The following is a 19,304-nucleotide window of genomic DNA, read 5'->3' on the forward strand; positions in this document are numbered from 1 at the left end:
GGGAGGGGACCAGTGACAGACTTAGTAGGGTAAGAATCCATCTTTGCCAGCCTGCAGCTGATGCCAGACATTCATAAGCTGGTTTTAACAGATCAAGGAAGAGTCACAGCTGATGTTGGTTATTTAAAATTTTATTTGCCTCTAATTTATTCTCATAAAAACACTCTAGTCTATTTGGTTTTAGTATTCAGACAGTACAGACTTCTGATATTATCGAGTGATATTAGAGAAGCAGTACAAACCAATCTACTTTAGCATGTAACCAAGCATAGGTGGAACTAAAACCACCCACACCTGTAAAAACTAGTTAGCCTGCTTTCTTAGGCTTTATAGTTAAAATACAATACTCAGTAAATGGTTATAGTCACCAAACCATATAAATAAAATCTAACATGGTAAAATGGGAACAGCTGAATGTGCAAGAGTCAAAGTAAAAATATGTAGATAGGTATTTTGCTAATTAGAGCAATCACCAGTTAACTGCATCTATGTTGTAATTGTCTCTTATAGGTGCGAGGTTTCCTCTTCATCTCCAGTTAAAGTTCATCACTTTCATACAGTCCAGACTGCTCAGCCAAACGCTGAAACTCTCCTTCTGGTGAGAAAGCTTGTTTCACATCCAGTCCTCTTCCATTAAGTGCCAAATACTTGCTAAAAGTTGGTCGAACCCGTAATTGCTTTGGGGCTGGAACTGGCTTGTTTGCATGTGCTGGAAGAGAGAGAAAAGCCTCTTTCAGTGTCTTCCCAGACTGTGGAAAGACCCGTGGTAGAGCAACCCAATTGCTTTTTATATGCAACATAAACCAGCAAACCCTTAGGAAGAATTTAACAGAGAAGCCCATATCTCAGACACCAGAGACTTATATTCACCCTCCTTGGTATTAATCAAATTGTAGTCTTTAAACAGTGCAGAGAGCAAATGTAGACAATGTGCAAAGGACACATCACAGTGTCTTGGTACTAAACAAAAGAGTTTTTCCAGGGATAGTTACTTTTTGTCTAGTTCAGCATCTTTGGAAAGAAATCCTCCCAGCAGTCTGAGCTTTATTAGGTTAATCTGGAGGGTCTGTTCCGAATACAAGTGCCAGTGGCAGTTTCAGTTGTGGTTGTGGCACTGTGATGTGGTACTTACTTGCAACCTCCAGCCTGGCATGGCATGTGGCCACACCTGCTCCATTGACAGCAGATACGGTATACCAGCCAGCATCTTTCTTGTTTGCATTATGAATCAGGAGGCAAATCCTTCCAGTATTGTCGTGTAACAAGCTGAAAAATGAAGGTGTTTATGTGTAAGTGCTTGGAGGGAGGAGGAGAGAAGACATTGAAATCAGAGAGTCAGTTTACATGCTGAGGAGCTGCGAAAGCCCTAGAACAATTCTTGCAGGGCACTGCAAACTATTTAGACATAAACACTGCATTTGTGTTACCAGCCACCAGTGATTCACATCATGATACCATTCAGGTGGCATCAAGGCCCTTCTGTAGCCCCATAGCCTCAGAGCATGATGAATGCACTGCATGTTTCAGTCCTAAAGCCATGCCTCTCCATGGGCCTTGTAACTGCTGCTAGAATTCAGAGTGGCATCTGGTCACAGTTTTCTCTCTGTGCCCTCAAAACAAGACTCTGAGCATCGTGCCTGGCCAGCCCACGGGCCTGTTCGCCATATGTCATAAACGAGGGGCAGATCTAGCTTTCCAGCTTGCTGCTTTTAGAAACCAGCCAATTCAAATTTGACTTAACAAATACTGGTTATTGTTTTCTAACACATCAATGGCCAACTCATTAGTAGGATACCTTATTCGGTCTGTATTATATTGTACCATTTCGTTGTTTCTTTTCCAGTAAATCCGAGGTGTTGGGATAGCAGAGATCTGGCATTCGAGTCGGGCTGTATCTCCTTCAAAAACCTTTTTGCTTTGTGGCTTGAAGATGAAAGTTGGAGGCGTGTGATGTTCTTTTGCTAAATTAAAGAGGAAAGATAAAGAGAAATTACTGTAAGTATTAAACGCTAATATCAGGCTTGTTTTTTAAGATTTTATAATGCTAAATTCAGGAGGGCACATGTTCCTTACTGCAACTCCTTAGCCTACCTGCAATTACCATGAGCATAAGGGTGTAGTAGACACAATCCACTTTAGGAGGAGAGTCAATCAACTTGTTATCAGTTCCGGGAGATTAATAACTCCTAAATTCTGGACATCCCACTACATCTAAATATCCCGCTAGAAGTGTGTCCTGGTTTCGGCTGGGCTAGAGTTCATTTTCTTCCTAGTAGCTGGTATAGTGTTATATTTTGGATTTAGTATGAGAATAATGTTGATAACACACTGATGTTTTCAGTCGTTGCTAAGTAGTGTTTATACTAAGTTAGGGATTTTTCAGCTTCTCCTGCCCAGCCAGCGAGAAGGCTGGAGGGGCACAAGAAGTTGGGAGGGGACACAGCCAGGACAGCTGACCCAAACTGGCCAAAGGGGTATTCCATACCATATGACGTCATGCCCAGTATATAAACTGGGGGGAGTTGGCCAGGAGGGGCAGATCGCTGCTTGGGAACTAACTGGGCATCAGTTAGTCCCCCCACTGGGAGGGGGGAGTGAGCGAGCAAGTGGCTGTGTGGTGCTTAGTTGCCGGCTGAGGTTAAAACATGACAAAATTCTTTGAAGAAATATGGCATCCCAGATGTATGTATTAAAATAGTCTTGGGAAAGATAAGGTGTTTGTTATCGTTTGAGCCTGAATATCTGGAGATCTACCTCTGCTTCTTAGTTGTTTTATGTCCCAAACACAAGGAGGAAGGTGTTAGACTACTGAGATTTTCCATGTGTGGCCAGGTAATTATCAGTGCTCTCAGTCTTACCAATTACTTCCACTTTTACTGCGAAAGACGCTTCTCCTGCACGGTTGACAGCTACACATTCGTATGTCCCCGCATCAGATGATTTGACTGCTTCAAAAATAAACGAGTGGAATCCCTTTTCTGACACTATCATTTTATGGAACTGATCTTGATGAACCATCCTTCCATTCTGATACCACATCACATCTGGAGTTGGCAGCCCACTAACCTGTGAAGGGGAGGAAAGCAGCGAAGAGTTAAACAGCTTTAAGATAATAAAAGCCTTTCAATGCTATAGGGAGTTTGATGCCGATAGATGATCAAATCATGATCCTACTGCGAAATTTTACAGTCTTGCCTAGTTTTGAATATTAATGTGGTGCTGCAGAGAGAGGAAGGCTTGTGAAATGCCATGGAAAGATGAGCTTTAGTTACAAGACAGTAGATGCTGTTCCTGCAACCCCCTGTTGTTCCCATCTTGTAAGGTAGTTTAGATTAGGCCAAAGATTGTGGGTTCATAGAGGGGGGGAACTCACCCTTTTAATCCCACAGCCAGCACTGTAAGCAGTGCTGACATCCATACTGTTTTGATAACGTATGTAAATAAACTGTCCTGCAGACATGCTCCAGGTTGTCCACGACATTCAGAAGTTAAGCAATTTGCAGCAAAATGGCTAAAGGTCATGCCTAAGTCTGGCAAGAGTATACTTAAGGAAAGAGATTGGAAGTGATTAGGAAAAAACAAGCCAAACCACAATCAGTAAACACCCTTTGCAGTGAAGTTGCATGCGCAGAAGACCTATGTTCTTTCTTACCCTGGGGTTGGTACAATTGCCATGCAGTTTCAGGCCATTCTGGCACTTTGTTTGTTTGTAATTAGGGCATTTCCTTGCCAGATTGTCTGCTCCAGCAAGGGCACAGTTACCGTAGAGAAGACTCATTAAAGGCAGGCTAGTCCTAAACAGGCCTTACTGGACGTGTGTCCAGCATGTGTCCACTGAAGTCAGTGGAGTCCCAGTGCAAAGCACAAGGTTCCCTCCCAAATGCCTTCTTTCAGCAGGGCCTTAATAGTAATTCTTCCCAATGAGGTCTAGAAGGTGTTCTGTGGTGGTCCGTATTTACCACTATTTAGCTTTAACCATATTCTTATGCAGCTAATTCCATTTACATTTTCCAAGGGAAAATGCTGAAACATTTAGCCGTCTCCTATTTCTTGGTTTACATTGCCTGAAGAGACCCTGCACCATCTGCCATTAGTGCTCTGGCTTATTAAGTGCAAAGGCACTGCAGCTCAGAGACCTCTCTTCATGCCACACACCCCACTGAGCTAATGGAACTGAAAGTGAAAGGCTGGTATTACTTTGAAGTCGAGCCTGCAGAATCGCCCCTCCTCAATAATTATGTCTTCAGGCACTTGTGTAAAACGTGGCTGAAAAAACTTTTCCTGGATTGAGTCATGTCCACGTTCATCTCCTCTTGAGGACGGTCTGCTCCTAAAAAGTGGACAGAAACAGTTAATTGTGTAAAAGTTACCATAGCACAAATGGCATGGAAGCGTCGATTGCACCTAGAGTCCCTCAACACATTTAGGAATCCAACACTACAGTTCTGGTTTGTTTTTCAGCTGTAAGGTATGGGTTTTGATCACTTATCTTGCTCAAGTTGTTCAATTCAACACAGAAGCATAACATATGAAACCTTCATCTTTGGCCTAATATCCAAAAGAATTTACAAGAGCAACGTAGGCTGTGTTTCATCATGCTATGTTTCATCATTTACATTGTCAGACTTTGCTGTGACTAGAGATTAATCTAGAATATGAAGCATATTTGCCCTAGGTACATGGAATCTTTAAACCGCTAGTGTTATCCTTAGAATTGACTGGATTAAGATCATAGGCATCATCAACCATCCACAAACGGTAGCGTTTTAGTTGAAAGAAAGTGAATGAATTTAGGAATTACTACTTTAGAAAAAGTGATAAGTAGTGAAGTAAAACTAACATTGTCTAGAAACATTTGAAATAAGGTCTTTAAGAATAGCGCAGCACAAGTTTATCCATTACCTTACATGGGTTGTAGGAACCTGCAGCCTGATGTTTTCCGCATTCTGGTGCTTGGAAAGAGAAAGACGAGAGGTGAGTTAACTTAGAGAGAAAGTTTTATCTATAAACTGAATGAGAAGCCATTTTAAGTTTGTATACTGACTGCTGCTTAAAAGCAAACTGAATACTTCAGAAGTCATTGGGACAAGAGGCAAAGGAACTTGTATCAGGAGCTAATACACTCTGTTTTCACCCTAGGCTTTGGATGACAGTAACAAGTACTATTAATAGAATGGCACAACTTCTCATCACTCTGCACAGGTGATAGGTGCAGCAGTTTTGTTTGGCACACAAGGCTTTTGGCCAGCCAATAACCTTTGTTAGAGGAGAGTAGTACTACTGGCAGTATCTAAAATGAGAACTAAGTACAGAGTGTCCTTCCCTATAGCAGGAATAGAAGTGGAATCGCTGGCAAGAACACTGTATTGTGCCCACTTAAATATGGTACCAATAGCAATGGACACATGCTGAGCTGGAAAATATTTTTCTTTCTAGATCACAGCACCAACTAAGCTCGCTGACAACTCCACAATCACATGAGTAAATCTGCTAAAGTACCCAGGATTGATTCCTGCTAGGAACCTGGATGTTTGGAAAATGCAAGCAGAGTTTATTACCAGTGACTCATTTTAGCAATGGAGTCAGATAGAAGAAAAACTGCATGGAAATTTCTGGGGTGTTTGCATTGAGCCATTACGATGCTTGGTTCTGTGCTCTGTAGCCCAGTCCTGTGGAACATTTAAGCCTGAGTTTAAATTTCAAGCACAGAAGCGGTCTTCAGTTCAGGGGAAGTATTACATGAATGAGCGTTTTGCTGGACTGAGCTCAATGCTAAGTCCAAAGACAATTGCTTGTATCTGCTCATTTACACAAGTTCTGTACAATTATTACTTGTCTTGTGAAATGATGCTGTAGTGATGAAGTTGCTGATAATTCTAATGCTCTATTATACGGACTGATGGTGTAGTTAAGTTCCTGAGGAATCAGGAGGCTGAATGAATCGGTGACTACAATATTTAAAAATAAGACTGAACAATGGGACTAAGATCTCCCAAACATAAGCCAATCTCTCCTTCCAATACTCCTTTTTATGCAGCATTTCACACGCCCTGAAAAGTTGTCAGTCATCCTGTTTTGACTGAATGTTTCCTTGTTCTCTGCAAAAGACGAGGCTTCCCTTGCTCTCTGACATCCATAATGTTCCCTTCTTGCCTGCTGTTGTCAGGTGATTGCTGGGGAGAAATAGCTCAAATTGCGTATTCCTCCCTTGCTGTGATCTTAAGTGTCTCTTGTGTCGAAGAGTTTTGCTAACTGCACTTTGGAAGGTGTATGCCAGCTTGCTGGCTCTCTGTGTGCATGCAGCAGGAGGCATGTTTTCTTTGGCTGCACAGGTACCTGGTGCCACATCACAGACATTTCCACTAACTTTGATCACAGAATTGCCAAAAAGAGCTTTTAACTGGCCTGAATAACCAATGAATGATGCAAGTCTCCAACTAAAATGCTTTTGAAAATGCCAGTAGTAATAGATTCTTGTCTAGCAGCCTGTGGGCTGCTAAAATAACTGCTTTGCCTTCTCCTAATGATTGCAAGCCCCTGGAAGGGCTAAAACCCAACCGATCCCACCCCAAGGCCCTGACCTCCTGCAGTCAATGTCACTTATTCCCAACAGTGACAGGTGTAAATCTTGCTGTCCTGGCCAAGTCTGAACTTGGGCTGGTAGAGAGTGGGTACCTGTATCCCTCGCTGTGCTGCTCCCTGCCTGTCACAGGCAGGGTGTAACGTGCTGTGCAGCAGCTGCTGTAATTCCTCCCTGGAGAGGTCATTCCTACCGATCAGGCCCCAAAGGGATGGTGCTTAAATTCTCCCCCTCTGCCACCACCCCCCCAAAAAAAACCCAAATCCCTACCATAGAGAGCTCTGCCAGTGAGAGCTGTCCCCTTCCCTCCCCTCCCCTGCACTGGTACCAAAGCAAGCCCATCTCTCTGCCCTATTCAGGTACAAGCAGGTCACAGCACAATCACCAGGAAATCATTGTTCTCGAGACAGGTCCCCATTTACCTGTGCGTTCTGCATGTTGTCTTCACTTTGTGCTTCCAACACAGATGCAGCATTTACTGGTCCGAGCAGCCTGCGAGCCATTCTTTCTTCATAAGTTAATCGCTTAAAGCAGAGCGGAGAGGAATTCTAGTCAGAAGTCCATTTAGTATTTCAGATCAGCTTGTAAGAGCACGTTAATATGCTACAAATTCAGGGTGTTGTCAATGAAAGCAGCGGCTGAACAGAAACACCACGTCTGTTCCAGAGGGTTTGCAGTCTGTGATGCCTACTGAAGTCAGCCTCAATATATACAGCGCTGAAATGCATAAAAGATTAAACTGCCTGTTCATCAAAGCCTCTCTAATGCCATCTGTGGCCTTCCACTCCTCCTCTTTCTCCACTGGGATTATTTATGGGTAACTGATGGCATTATCTCAGAAGCCAGAGTAAGTCCCTGGGTACCTTTCTGTTAGCACTGGGAAGACTTCCCAAGTCATTCAGCTGTGGATTTACTTCAGGAGCTAGAAGCATGATGGATGCTAGCATCCCCTACTCCCAAAAAAGCAAGAGCCACACCAGAAGCAGACACAGCCAGAGAGGAGAACCTCTACCCCTGAAAGCACACGAGAAGTTTATGCCAGCACAACAGGCACCTTATGAAATGCTGTGTGCTGTCTTGAGAGGAGGCAAGAATGCGTTTCAGTCATGTAACAGTAAGTTCCGACAATGTGGATGCAGCATGTGGGGATAAATATGAGCAGAGTTAAATTCAAGTTCTGTCAGTTGGGTTACTTTAGAAGAGTACGTTAGTCCCCTGAGCACCGGAACACCTGACACTTCACTTCCCACAAAGTTTACCTTGGGTTTGGATTTTGTGACGTGAGGACAAGCTCTGACTGAATTTCTACTGTGTATGTGGCTGCTCCTGGGTAGATAAGGGTTTGGGGAGGCTTGTGGGACTTCTCTTTAGAAGAGAGCGAGAGAGACCTTTGGCAAAACCTGTGAGAGCTTAATATCCCTGAGGTCGTTACGGCTGTATCAAGTGTGGCTGAGATTGGCCAGTTGGTTCAGACGTCGTTGGAGGACAAGGGGAGGAGGACACAGAGTGGCGATTGCATAAGCCTTATTTTTAGCCTGGCTTCCTATGGGAAGAAAAGTTGGCTTGCAATGGCAAGCTTTCTTACAGCAGACAGGACATTCCTGTGAGGGACACATTAAGTCAGATTTGACCTAATATATTTTTTTTTCCTTCAGTATTTAAGATTATATATATGACACAAACCTGGTCCCACTGGTGGTAATGGAAAAACTCCTTTCTACTTCAGGGGAAAGAAGATGGAAACTATAAACACTGGGCTTTTACCCGTCTGCCTCCAGCCAGCAGGAAGGTTCCCACATTAGAGACCTGCTCGCTCTAGCTTGCTGTAATGTGCCTCCCTACTGGTAAGCAAATTTTTCTCCCAGTTGGGATTTCTTGGTAGAGGATTGCATTTTGTCCCTTTGCAGAATAAATAAGTAGGTACTGAGACTAAGAGACCTTCTTATAGGAGACAGACTTTATGATAAAAGCTCATGTAATTTCTTTGATTTGTTGTTGTTCATATAAAAAGAAATCAAAGAGGTTTACCACCTGGTGATGGTCTGTAGAATGAGCTTTCAAATATTGGTACTTCTCCAATTTTCTAATGATTTGGGGTGGTTTATTAACCCCAGCATTGAAAGCCAGGGTGAAATCGTGTCTGGAGAACTGAGGGATTCTCCTTGGGTTTTTAGTTGTCTGTAGATGTGGTGTTCAGCAGGATCCCCAGCAGAGAGTTCAGGTTTGTGCCACGGCTCTAAACATGTACCTTTCTCCTGACCCTAGCCTTATTAATTTGATTGCACAAATTCAAAGACAGCTTGAATGGTGTGTGCTGGCCAAGAAGGTCAGATAAGAGGGAAAGCCAACAGCAGCTCAAAGCCATCTTGCTGCATCAGATGGCTTTCAGAAGTCAACGCACCCCTTACTGAAGTCACCAGAGGTGCAGACATTCAGTTGCCACAGTAGATGCCTACAGACAGACTTACAGCAGCCATCTCTCTTGCCATACATTCAGGCCAGCTTTCATCATGCACTAGCCATGTGCTGGTCCTCTACTGGGAAGGGCCTTCTCAGGACTGAGCTGAACCTGGCCCACCAGTACAGCTATTTGCATTCTAATACCAAAAATAACTGTGAAGAGGGTGCTGGGAAATTAAGAGGTTGGATGTAAATCTTTCAGAACCACACCTTTTATACCAGCCCTGAGCCATGATTAAAAATGAAGTCACTGTTGGAAGAGATTTTTTTTTTACATTTCTAATGGAAAAATTCAGCCACCTCACATTGAAAGAATATTCTGGTCATAAATGGCTCAAAGAACTCTTGCTGGGATCTGTTGAGGTTCTGAGTAAAGGTGTTTGGGCAGTGTTGCTCCTGCATTTCCTTCTGCTTTCAGCTCAGTTTGGAGGCTCCAGCCTCTGGGGCACTAGAACTAGTCTCTGCATCCCTGCTTGCACTACCAAGGGTCAGAGCAAACTGGTTCTTTAATCAGCAGGTTTCCCTTACCTGGTTGCCATTCTGGAGAAGGTTGTCTTTGCATCGGAGTTTCTTTTCCAAGTCCTGAATGAGGGCCTCTTTTGTTCCTCGAATTTCTTGGTCTGATGTCTTCTGCATAGAGCTGATGCTAGCTTGTTTGTTATACATTGGTTGTGAGTAACTACTCATGCAGGAAGAGAAAACAAAGTTATTCCTGTAGGCCTGCTTGCCTGTTTGCTATAGCTTCATAGAATACACACAGAAAACATGAGCCTGCTACCTGTGGTTCAAATGAACCTGGAAAGCATTTGGGAGATAGATAGGCTAGGTGGCGTAAATGAGTATCAAAAACTTAAGGGGAAGCATCATTGTCTAGCTAAGTCATTGAGTGTCCTCCCACAACACTCGCAGCAGTTTGCTGTGGGTCACTGTTCAGCATCCCTACATCCTGCAGTGGCCCTTGCCCTCACTCAGATGTGTGCAGTAAGGCTAGCAGTGTTTTGAGGGAGCCACTAACTCCACTGAGCAATGTGAGTCTCTGCAGGAGCAAATTCTCCCTCAAAAACTGCGTTCCTTTACAATTTCAATTGTTAAAAAGGCCCTGGGTGCTGCAAATCCACAGCAAAGTCACAAACTAGTTGATTAGGTATGAACAAATAGCTTTAATTGTCCTCTTCTTCTTGGCCCCAGAAAGTTACTTCATATAGCATTTCTGCCCAGATGTTCAACAGCCAAGCTTACCCCAGGCTAGGCCGGGTCTTTAGGAGCCCTTGCTGCAGCCCCCCACATAGCCTGATCCTGTAATCCATAGTCAAGAGACACAATCAAGTCTTGGAGTTAGATAGTAGACTTGATTCTGAAAGGTGCTAGAAAAAGAGGAGCATCCCTCAAAACGGCTTGCGAAGGTCTACTAGAGGTCACAGCACTCTGTGCTGACAGGATCTAACCCAGTTCGTTATATGCAGCGGGGCCTCGTATGCTGCAGTTGCGTTCAGCAATTATTTCTATTCTAAATCCTCTTCCTCCTGTTGCTTGGGAATTTGTTCTGCTGATTAGAATAGGGTAGAAGGGTTATAATTCTGGTACGTATTCCCAGCACTGCTTGGACTTAATAACTTGCCCAAGTTATAACTTAAAAACTTTAATTTTCCCAACAGATTAATATGTCTCATGTCGCTGTTTTCCCATTTGTAGCATGATTAGGAAAATAATTCCTCAACTCACAGGATGTTGCATTTAAGAGCAGCTTATATGAAAAGCACAGTGAGGCACCAAAGCCCTTTGCTATGAAAACAAACAACTCCACACTACATACACAAAACCCAGTGGTTACTCCAGATGCGTACCTAACCCCCCCACACTCCTTCTTTTAAGAAACACTTTTAAGAAACACTCCTGAGTGCCCCAGCTAGCCCACTCCGTCTTACCTTTCCGCTTCCCACAGTGCTGTGATTAAAAAAAACCGCCAGAAACATTTAGATTCCCGAATACAAACTGACGCTTAAATCTGAATTTATATCCAAGCCAGCAGAACCCCCCTGCTCCTATCACCTTTCTAATATCCTCGGTTAAATGTTTGTTGCATATTCTACACTGACTTTCCCCAGGACCTCCAGCTAATATTGGCAGGAATACAAGTTGGTGAGAAGGCAAGACCTGGCTCCCTTTGAGATCTCACTGACCTTGGGAGATATTTGGATTGCAGCCCAAAGGCAAAATGATATAATACATATTCAGGAAAGAATTCGGTCTTTGGTCTGAAGGGGTGAAATTTTAAAGTTGCCGCCTTTCTGTTAGCACGTACGATTAATGAAACCTGTATTGTAGGTGAGCATAGAGTCCCATCATGATGTGGAACCTGAAAAAGCTGCTGAGACTTACTAGGAATCTTGAAGTTGTTTACATGTGGGAAATACTACTGCCTTCCTCCCTGCCTATAAGGGGCTTCCCCGTTCATAAGCCATGTTTGTCGAGAGAAATTCATTTGAGATGAGTGTCCATCTTCTGTTCGATTACCCTTAAATAAGAGATTTCCATCAAATCAAACTAAACTGTTCAAACTGACTCCAGAAAACCTGCACAGCAGCCTGTGACATGACTGCTGTGCAGTGTAATTCCTGGCGGATACCCGTCTCTCCCACACAGACGCCAAGGGCAAGCGCTCAGCCTCCTAACCCGATTCATGCAGAGTCCTGCCTCGAACATCAGAAGTCAATGGGAGTTGTACCATCGGCTTCAGCTGAGCTGGTGTTTCACCGGACGGTTGGATTGGGGATGGTCAGTGCACAGGAGAGGCCAGGCCAGAGGAAAGCAAGGGGAGGTTAGAAGCCTGTGTATACTTACTGAGGTTCCATAGGAGAAGGAGTTTGGCTGTTATAGTCGGGCTGCGAGGGTAGCACTGAGCACAGGAATGCTGCGGGGGGTTGGTTAGGCATGGATATAAGCCGTTGCCCAGATGATGAGCTAGCAGGAGACTGCGCAGATGCAGGTGTGACGGGATATGTGGATTCCTTAGGGGCACTACAGGAAGGCGAGGAGAGCGTGATTGAAGAGCTCAGCGATGATGAGGAGGAGAATTTCTGCCCGCTTGGGTTACGAGGCTGTATTAGGATGGAGGACTGTTTGATTTGTCTGCTTGACTCTGTAGAGGCTGCGGGTCCTGGAGGCTGCTGTTGCCCTTGACACACATTCTTAGACTGGATAAAGTGTTTTGGACGTTCGTAGTTAAACATGGTTGGTTGGCACATAGAGGAAACGGATGGGAAATTAGGGACACTCATAGGAGAGGTTTCACGGCTGTCCTGGGTTTTTGTTGGTGATAACTGGCTTTGGATAGGTGGCTGGTAAAAACTAGGTGGTAGGCCACGAAAGCTTTCTTGGCTGGGCTCCTGGATAGAATGGAACCCTTGCCTTGCAGAATAGAGGCTTTCTTGGTGTGGATTTTCCCTTAAGGAAGACAATACAGATAAAATAAATTGTACATCACCATTTGAATCACAAAAATACTGTGTCGTGAGCAGTCATTAGCAATCCAAAGAGTATGAAGTTCAGGCAACTGACAATTAAAGCTTGAGCTTAAAATGAAGAGATTTAGGATTGATTAGAACTATTCCAGAACTGTATGAACATTTTGGATTACAATAACAAGTCACGCACTCTATCCGACTCAGGTGCAGTGCTCACCACAGCTATCTTATCTGCAAGAGCCCAGTAAATTCTAAAAGAAATAGCAATTGGTTTATTGAGACAACCCACCACCTGCGTAAGCCTACAGATAACCGTAGATACTACTGCTAAGCAAGGTAATTTGCCACATATCATCTTAACTAAAGATCTCTGGATCTAGCAGTTTTGTGCCCTGTCAAAAAACTAAATGTACTATTACTCGGAGAATTGGCTATTTGCACCGAGAAATTCCTTACACCATAGGGAAGCATGAAACAGGTTCCACTTTCTTTTAAGCCTAAAACTAAACCTTTGAAACCAAGTATCCTGATCCTCTAATAGTTTTTGAATTCAGAGCTTTTTATATCCAATTAAGATTTGGGATTGGAATGCCAAGGACTGTGCTTCTCTGTTTGAAGTGATTTCCCGAGATTTGCTGTTAGGGCTAATAATTGCCAGAATGACATAGCTGCAGGATAAAGTAGGGGAAGCCGAGCTGCTCAGAGGTCCTGCATTTAGTTTGCAGGTCCTTGATATCTAAACCTGGGCTTTCCATCAACTCAAAAACCAGGAAAGTTTCATTAGAGTGAACTGAGCAAGTTTGTTAAAACTGACAAACAACTTCAGCTCCAGGATAAATAAATAACCCCCCAAAATAAACATAAAGCTACTAATAAAAAAGGAGAATATAAATCCACACAGTTACATGTGCTGGAAAAAATTGTAATCTTGCCCCACTGCGATCAGCTGTTTTGCTGCTATATATACACAGTATTTTATATTCCTCCCATCGGAGAGCCCGAAGAAGGGCTCCACGAGGTCATAAATTCCCGTGGGGGGAGATCAACTGAAGACATCGCTCTCGTTTTAAAGATTCAAAGCTTTCGTTTCCTAAAGGTAATTATCAATATTAATTGTAAATTAACTGTACGTAAACAGAGGTTTTCTAGTAAAAATTCCCTAACTTCCCCCTTGTCACGCTCTTGGAATTTGAAGCTGGCTCAAATTTTTGGAGCATGTCCACACTCTGTTCTCATTCACTGGTGCAGAAAACTCGTTGAACCTTGTTTTTATACCATTTTTATATCACTGCCTGTGTACGGATTCATTCATTTTACCTACAGGCTGTGTACAGAAACCAGCATTTACTTTGTTTTCTAGAATACTGCGCTTAAACAAGATACGATGCACAGATTCACTTGTCGCGGCAAGGGATAAGTTGTGTTTTCCTCAAATCACTCCACCTTGATTTGGGTGAAAAGAATGAAATAAATCTGAAGAGACTTTTGACCTTACAAGACGAAAACAGTAAGTAATAATAGAGACACTCTGCTTTTTAAAAAACCGATTTTTCCCCCCTTTGTTGCCTCCCACGTTACCTTTGACACCGCACCTTAAAGGTGCGCTTCCACCTCAGCGTTACCCAGCGCACTGCAGTTCCCCATCCCCGCTCCCTAACCGGCTTCGAAGTAAAAAACGACGACGGGGGGGGGGGGGGGAACCCCAAACACCCAGCCCCCCAAACACAGCCCCTTACCTACCGCCTAGAAGCTGTCACCTGGGCTGTAACCAGTATTTTGGGCAGGGACCGTCATTCACTGACCCGGACTGTCATAGTAGCCCTCTGCGTGGCGTTATAAGACCAGAGGCTTTAATGTGCTGCCAGCCGATGACACGGCGGGCCCTGCCTGCCCTCCTGCCCGCACCGCTGTCACAATAAGAGTCTCCACCGGCCCCGGCCTCGCGGGGACGCTTCATTTAAGGGCCGCAGCCCGGGCTTTTGGCAGGTGCCCGCGCTCAGCGAATCACCCGCCTGGGCAGCGCTGAAGCCTGCCGCCGGGGCGGCTGACCGGGCCGAACCGGGCCGGCCCTCGGGAGGAGCTGACCCCGCCGGCAGCCGGGACCGGGCGCTGCTGGCTGGGGAGGCGGCCGTGCTCCCGGAGCACCGTGGTTTCCACAAGGCGCTGCTGTGGCCGGGTCCATCCCCGACGGCGGCCGGCCGCCTGAGGAGGGTAGCGGTGGGCAGGGAGCTGCCGGCTCCGGCTCTCCCCACCCCGAGATGTCGCCCGCCTCCTACGTCCCTGTGTTCAGCAGCAGGAGGAGGAGGGGGAGAACTGAAGAAGTCGACAGCTATTGAACAGAAAAGCAGGTTTTTCTCCCCGTAACAGCCGTCAGGGAGCAGCGAGGAAGGACTGCTGCAAGATGCTTAAACGTCCCTAAACCCCACTTCGTTATCCCAAAGAAATTCCTTTTTTTAATTCATTTACTAATTGGCTGTAGCTAATTGCCTCTGTAGCGATAACACTCTGTTACTGCTTTTAAGGCTGTGTACTTAAAGGCAACAGATACTTGAAAACCACACATTTAAACATTTAAATGTTTAAATAACGACCCAGCAGCACACCCGACCGAGTCCTCCCTCGGTACCCGGGGCCGCCGTGCCCCCATCCCCCGGTGCTACCCGCACCTTCGCTCTAGTACGGAGCTTCATCAAGAGCAGCGGCGTTGCTCGTGGATGTGTCTGAAGAGTCATAAACTGAATAACACAAATAAAATATACTTGGTGGTAAAATATTATTTGATATTTTGCTGTTGGTGTGTGTTATTACAGGTATTTACTTGGATTAAAAGATGCAACTATGGTGTTTTCACCAGAACAGCAACAGATCCTGCTGGCAGATTAGGTGATTTGTATCCCTTTAATCAAAGGCTTCAATGCTTAATTGCATCTTAAATTAACATTATAGTGTTTTCAGTATCTTAATTATACTTTGGCAACTCTTGCCTAACATGCACGCTATTGTTTAAAAAAACCCCAACCCCTTAAATACCGCAGCTCGGCTGCGTGTGGTCTTTCAGTTGCCTCTTCTCTCCCTTCACAGCGATCTTCAAGAGTTAATCCACATCTAGTGTTTGTATTTAAACATCAGCCCGTCGTTTGTGAACTAAATCTACATAGCAGGTGTTAATTGAGTGCTAATTGATTTAAATTCCTCGTGATGAAAGTGATTAAGGGGGGAAGTGTATCCCTAGTTGTTGGAGAGGTTATTTGCTTTTTAAGTTAAAAAAAAAAAAAAAAGAAATCTGTAGTTTGCATAGAGAGAGTTGAGTACTTAAAAAAAGGTAACTGCAGCGTGATCATTTGCCCTGTAGGAAGCTGTGAGCATGTTAAAGGTCAGGCTCTGTGCTCAGACAGGCTCCCTGGCTTCCCATCGACTTCAATGAGGGTGCAGTATGCTTGTTTCAGAACTAAAGCTGGCTTCATGGCATCAATTTAAGGACGGCTTTATGCACTTAAAAGGCTGGACGCAACTAGGACGATTTGTGTGAAAGAGAAGGAACAGAAAAACGTGAGATCCGGAAGGTAGGAAAAAAATTGGAAGAACTAGAAGCTGAACTGATAAAGGCAGAGGAATAAATCTCATAGGCTGTGCTAGGGTAACTTAATAGTACTCTGACCAGCACTGCGAGGTGTTAGAAACCAGCTTTTTTTTACTGCTTCAGATTACTTTCTATGAATGGTGACCCGTTGTGTCTGATTGGGTTCTCCTAGTTGCTTGAGTCATATAGCAAAAAATTTTTAGGAAAAAAGTTAAGAATCTTCTGCTTATTTATTAAGGAATCTTAAAAGCTACCTAAAAGACTTGGCAGTATACTTAGTGCCTGAAGCCTCTTCTTTTGCTTGGATTAAGTTCCTTTATTAACGTTAAGAATCAGTATAGATTTTGTTCTGCTTCTTTAAGGCTGTTGAGAAGGACACTGTAAGCTGCGGATATAAAGGGCTCAGAAAGGAGTAGCTGGTAGTGACAGTCTTCAAGAATTGCACTTTCTAGCTTTTGTAGAGTGGCTGTTGCTAAGCAATAATTTGGAGAAGTATGAGTACAAGGACTTCATTCATTTTATAGTTATTCCCAGTAATAGCTTTGTTCTGTCATCACTGTCTTTGTTGGTATTTCTTTTTGTCTTTGGTAATACAGTTGCAACCACATATGCTACATGAGAGAGTTATATGGCTAAATCTGTCTAACAAGACGGTTATTGTACAGCTATTCATTAGAGATGATTGCTTAGTTTGAGGTAATGACAACATTTACAATGTTGAGTCCCATTCATAATGGTGTTTCAAAGCACATGGCAATAAGACTGTGGGCTTTAAAGATATTTAAATGCTCATAGATGGGTGTATCTAGAAATTTTAATAGTTTTCTTTCTGTATCTTGAGACGTGTAAATGCCTTCCAAAATCTGTTTCAGCATTGCTGTCAATCAAAAGCACTCTGCAGCTCTATACACTAGTTAATGTTTTATGCAACCCAAATTTTTAAAAGCTATTACACAGCTGATCTTGGTGGTATGTTATATCCCTTCATGCAGGACGTCAGGTACTGCATTTCAAACTAACCAAACTTTACAAATAAAAACGCAACCACAGCTCACTGGTACTGCTGCAGGCAATACACTTTACAAGTAGTCATCCTAAGCAGCAAGTATCATCTGAAAGAGCTTCCCCACAGGTTGCTTGTTAGAAATGCCAAAATACAGGCTTCCTGCTGCCTTTGAGAAATCGGGAGAGAGGTTGGAAAACTAGTCCTGTTCTAAAAGGAGAGCTAGCAAATGTCTCTTACTGCCCCCATACCTTCCAAGAGGTAATTATGCCAGAGATTTTATAAAAGGCTTTCATTTTTGCTCGGCAGACAATTAACAGTCTGCCCTTGTTTAAAACAATCATCAGGTAAAGGTTACAAGCAATGCAATATTGGTCTGCGTTAGGTACTCCCAAGCAAACTGCCTTATCTCTAGGTGTTTGGACCTGGGGGTTGTTGAGCGTGAGTTGACTTGAATACGGTGCTGCATTCACATGCTTGGCTTGTGATGTTTGAAGGCAACAACAGCACACGCACAGCTTCATGGCAGGCTGCAAGCAAGCCCTCCGCAGCTTTGCAGTGTTGCAGTCTCCTAAACTCCATACAAGTTAGCTTCAGCCAGGGTTTTGATTCTGCAGTGGGGTCTGCTCAGGGTCCCAGCTGATTTCCCTGGAGCAAGCCTGGATTTCATGGAAGGGCTTGAAGGTAAGCTGAGAGCCTCCTCTTAGCGATCTGCAGGTTATTGAAGCAAACCCATTTTTACTCAGTGATTTAGCAAAAAAATTCCTGTGCACGGAGAAATCTATATTGAAATATGATCTCTCCTGTAGTGAATTTGGAGGAGGGTGTTCAGAATTGTTAAAATAACCGGTTTAGTTAAAGTGGCTGAGTACATCCAAAAATAATCTATAACACGCAGAATGCTTTCTGTCAGGGACAGCTATTTACACACGATGTAACAGTATCGCTGCAATGCAACGCTGGCATTCAGCTGAGAGAGGAGGCACACGTCTGCCTTGTAGCTCTTGCCTTCACAAACAGGGCTGAGGAAACTCCTCTGTAGTGCTGGGCGTGGACTTCTTAACTGTCACCATTTGAGGTCTTCCTTATGCCTATAAACACCTGAGGAAGACTACAAAAATCTGGGATGGAATTTCTAAGACGTGTGTTCCAACTTGTTTTGTTTCTCTGAAATAGTTAAACAGGATAACTAATAATGCAATAAGTACATAGGTACTTGAGAGCTGCATTTGGGACAGAAATTGGATTGAGTCTTGTTGTAAGATGGAACGCTTTATTCTTGGCTGAAAATCTCCATCTCCTGAGTGGGGAGTGTCCCTATCGTGGCATGGGACAGTTTTCGTTCTGTCCAGTGGGTCACTGTTTCAGTACTTTTCCTCCACAGAGTGCTTTGCAGGTACTGTCTGCACCACGCTTACAGGATCTCGAGTTTTATTGCTGTCTTTCAGAATGGGAAACAGAAACATGAGGTGATGCCGCTTGGCCAAGGCTACAGAGGAAGGTGGTGGCAACAGAATTGTACCTTGAAATTTCCCAGGTACTGTGATCTTTGCCTCATGCTCTGCTGTGGAGCCAAAGGTCTTCTAGAGGCTAATTATTTGGGGTGATGCTTTAAAGTTACTTACACGTAGGCGCTTTTGAAAACGCCATTAGGCACTGACCTGAGCCTTTTGATAGTTACATACTTTGTCAAATCGAGTCTGTGCTGTTCTGTAGCTGGGCTGTGTTACACGTTCCCATTGTCATGTAGGCAAACAGCTCAGGTTACTGCATGTGCATGTTTCCCTCTTAGGGTCTGGGGCACGGGGAGCTTTGCAGTTGTATTGCTGGGGTCACTAGAAAGTTCACCCCCTAAGTGTTGTATAAAACTAACCCAGGGATGTGATTTTCTCTTTGTCTTACCGCAGAGGTGAAGCCTGAGGTGAGTTCTCGTAAGCTCCATGAAAAACTTCAGCTTCGCTCTTGGAGTTCATCTGGCCGAAGTTTGTGGCTTCTGCTCGACTGCCCAGCCCGGGGGTCTCTGTGCTGTAGGACGGCAGGCCAGCCGCGTCTCGGTCCTTGGCTCCTGTTTGGCTGTTCCTGGGGAAGGTGGGTTTCTTCATGGTGACTTGCACAGCTGGCCTGTGGGCAGCACCCGCAAAGCTTTCCAGCTCTTTTGCTCCTGGAAGTAGAATTGTCCACAAGTCAGGTAGAAAGCAGTGGTGGTTCACCAGTACA

At 44.2% G+C, this 19,304-nt stretch overlaps 1 protein-coding gene across 3 annotated transcripts; it reads right to left on the minus strand.

Annotated features, from left to right (window-relative positions):
• Positions 1-110: 110 nt before the first annotated feature.
• Positions 111-14,313, minus strand: MYOT (myotilin). 3 transcript variants are annotated; one of them, XM_050905557.1, is made up of 9 exons: positions 14,245-14,313; positions 9,569-9,719; positions 7,003-7,104; positions 4,903-4,952; positions 4,198-4,330; positions 2,859-3,066; positions 1,796-1,961; positions 1,133-1,266; positions 111-709 (listed from the first exon to the last, which is right to left on the minus strand). In XM_050905557.1, exons 2-9 carry the CDS (start codon positions 9,704-9,706, stop codon positions 537-539), a joined length of 1,104 nt encoding a protein of 367 aa, XP_050761514.1. In that variant the 5' UTR covers positions 9,707-9,719; positions 14,245-14,313; the 3' UTR covers positions 111-536. The 3 variants fall into 3 exon arrangements, with proteins under 3 accessions (XP_050761514.1, XP_050761515.1, XP_050761513.1); XM_050905558.1 differs by having other exon boundaries at positions 14,241-14,293; XM_050905556.1 differs by lacking the exon at positions 14,245-14,313 and adding an exon at positions 11,882-12,430.
• Between the last annotated feature and the right edge of the window lie 4,991 nt (positions 14,314-19,304).

This window comes from Gymnogyps californianus, chromosome 14 (assembly GCF_018139145.2).
Source record: "Gymnogyps californianus isolate 813 chromosome 14, ASM1813914v2, whole genome shotgun sequence".
Lineage (NCBI taxonomy): Eukaryota > Metazoa > Chordata > Aves > Accipitriformes > Cathartidae > Gymnogyps > Gymnogyps californianus.

What these genes read in the sequence shown, in the direction of transcription:
- MYOT (XM_050905556.1), bottom strand. Translation starts at nt 12,318, where the DNA reads ATGAGTGTCCCTAATTTCCCATCCGTTTCCTCTATGTGCCAACCAACC. An exon ending in ACAACATGCAGAACGCACAG is followed by an intron (nt 4,953 to 7,002) that starts GTAAATGGGGAC and finishes TCTCTTTCCAAG; the next exon opens with CACCAGAATGCGGAAAACAT. An exon ending in TGCCAGGCTGGAGGTTGCAA is followed by an intron (nt 710 to 1,132) that starts GTAAGTACCACA and finishes TCTCTCTTCCAG; the next exon opens with CACATGCAAACAAGCCAGTT.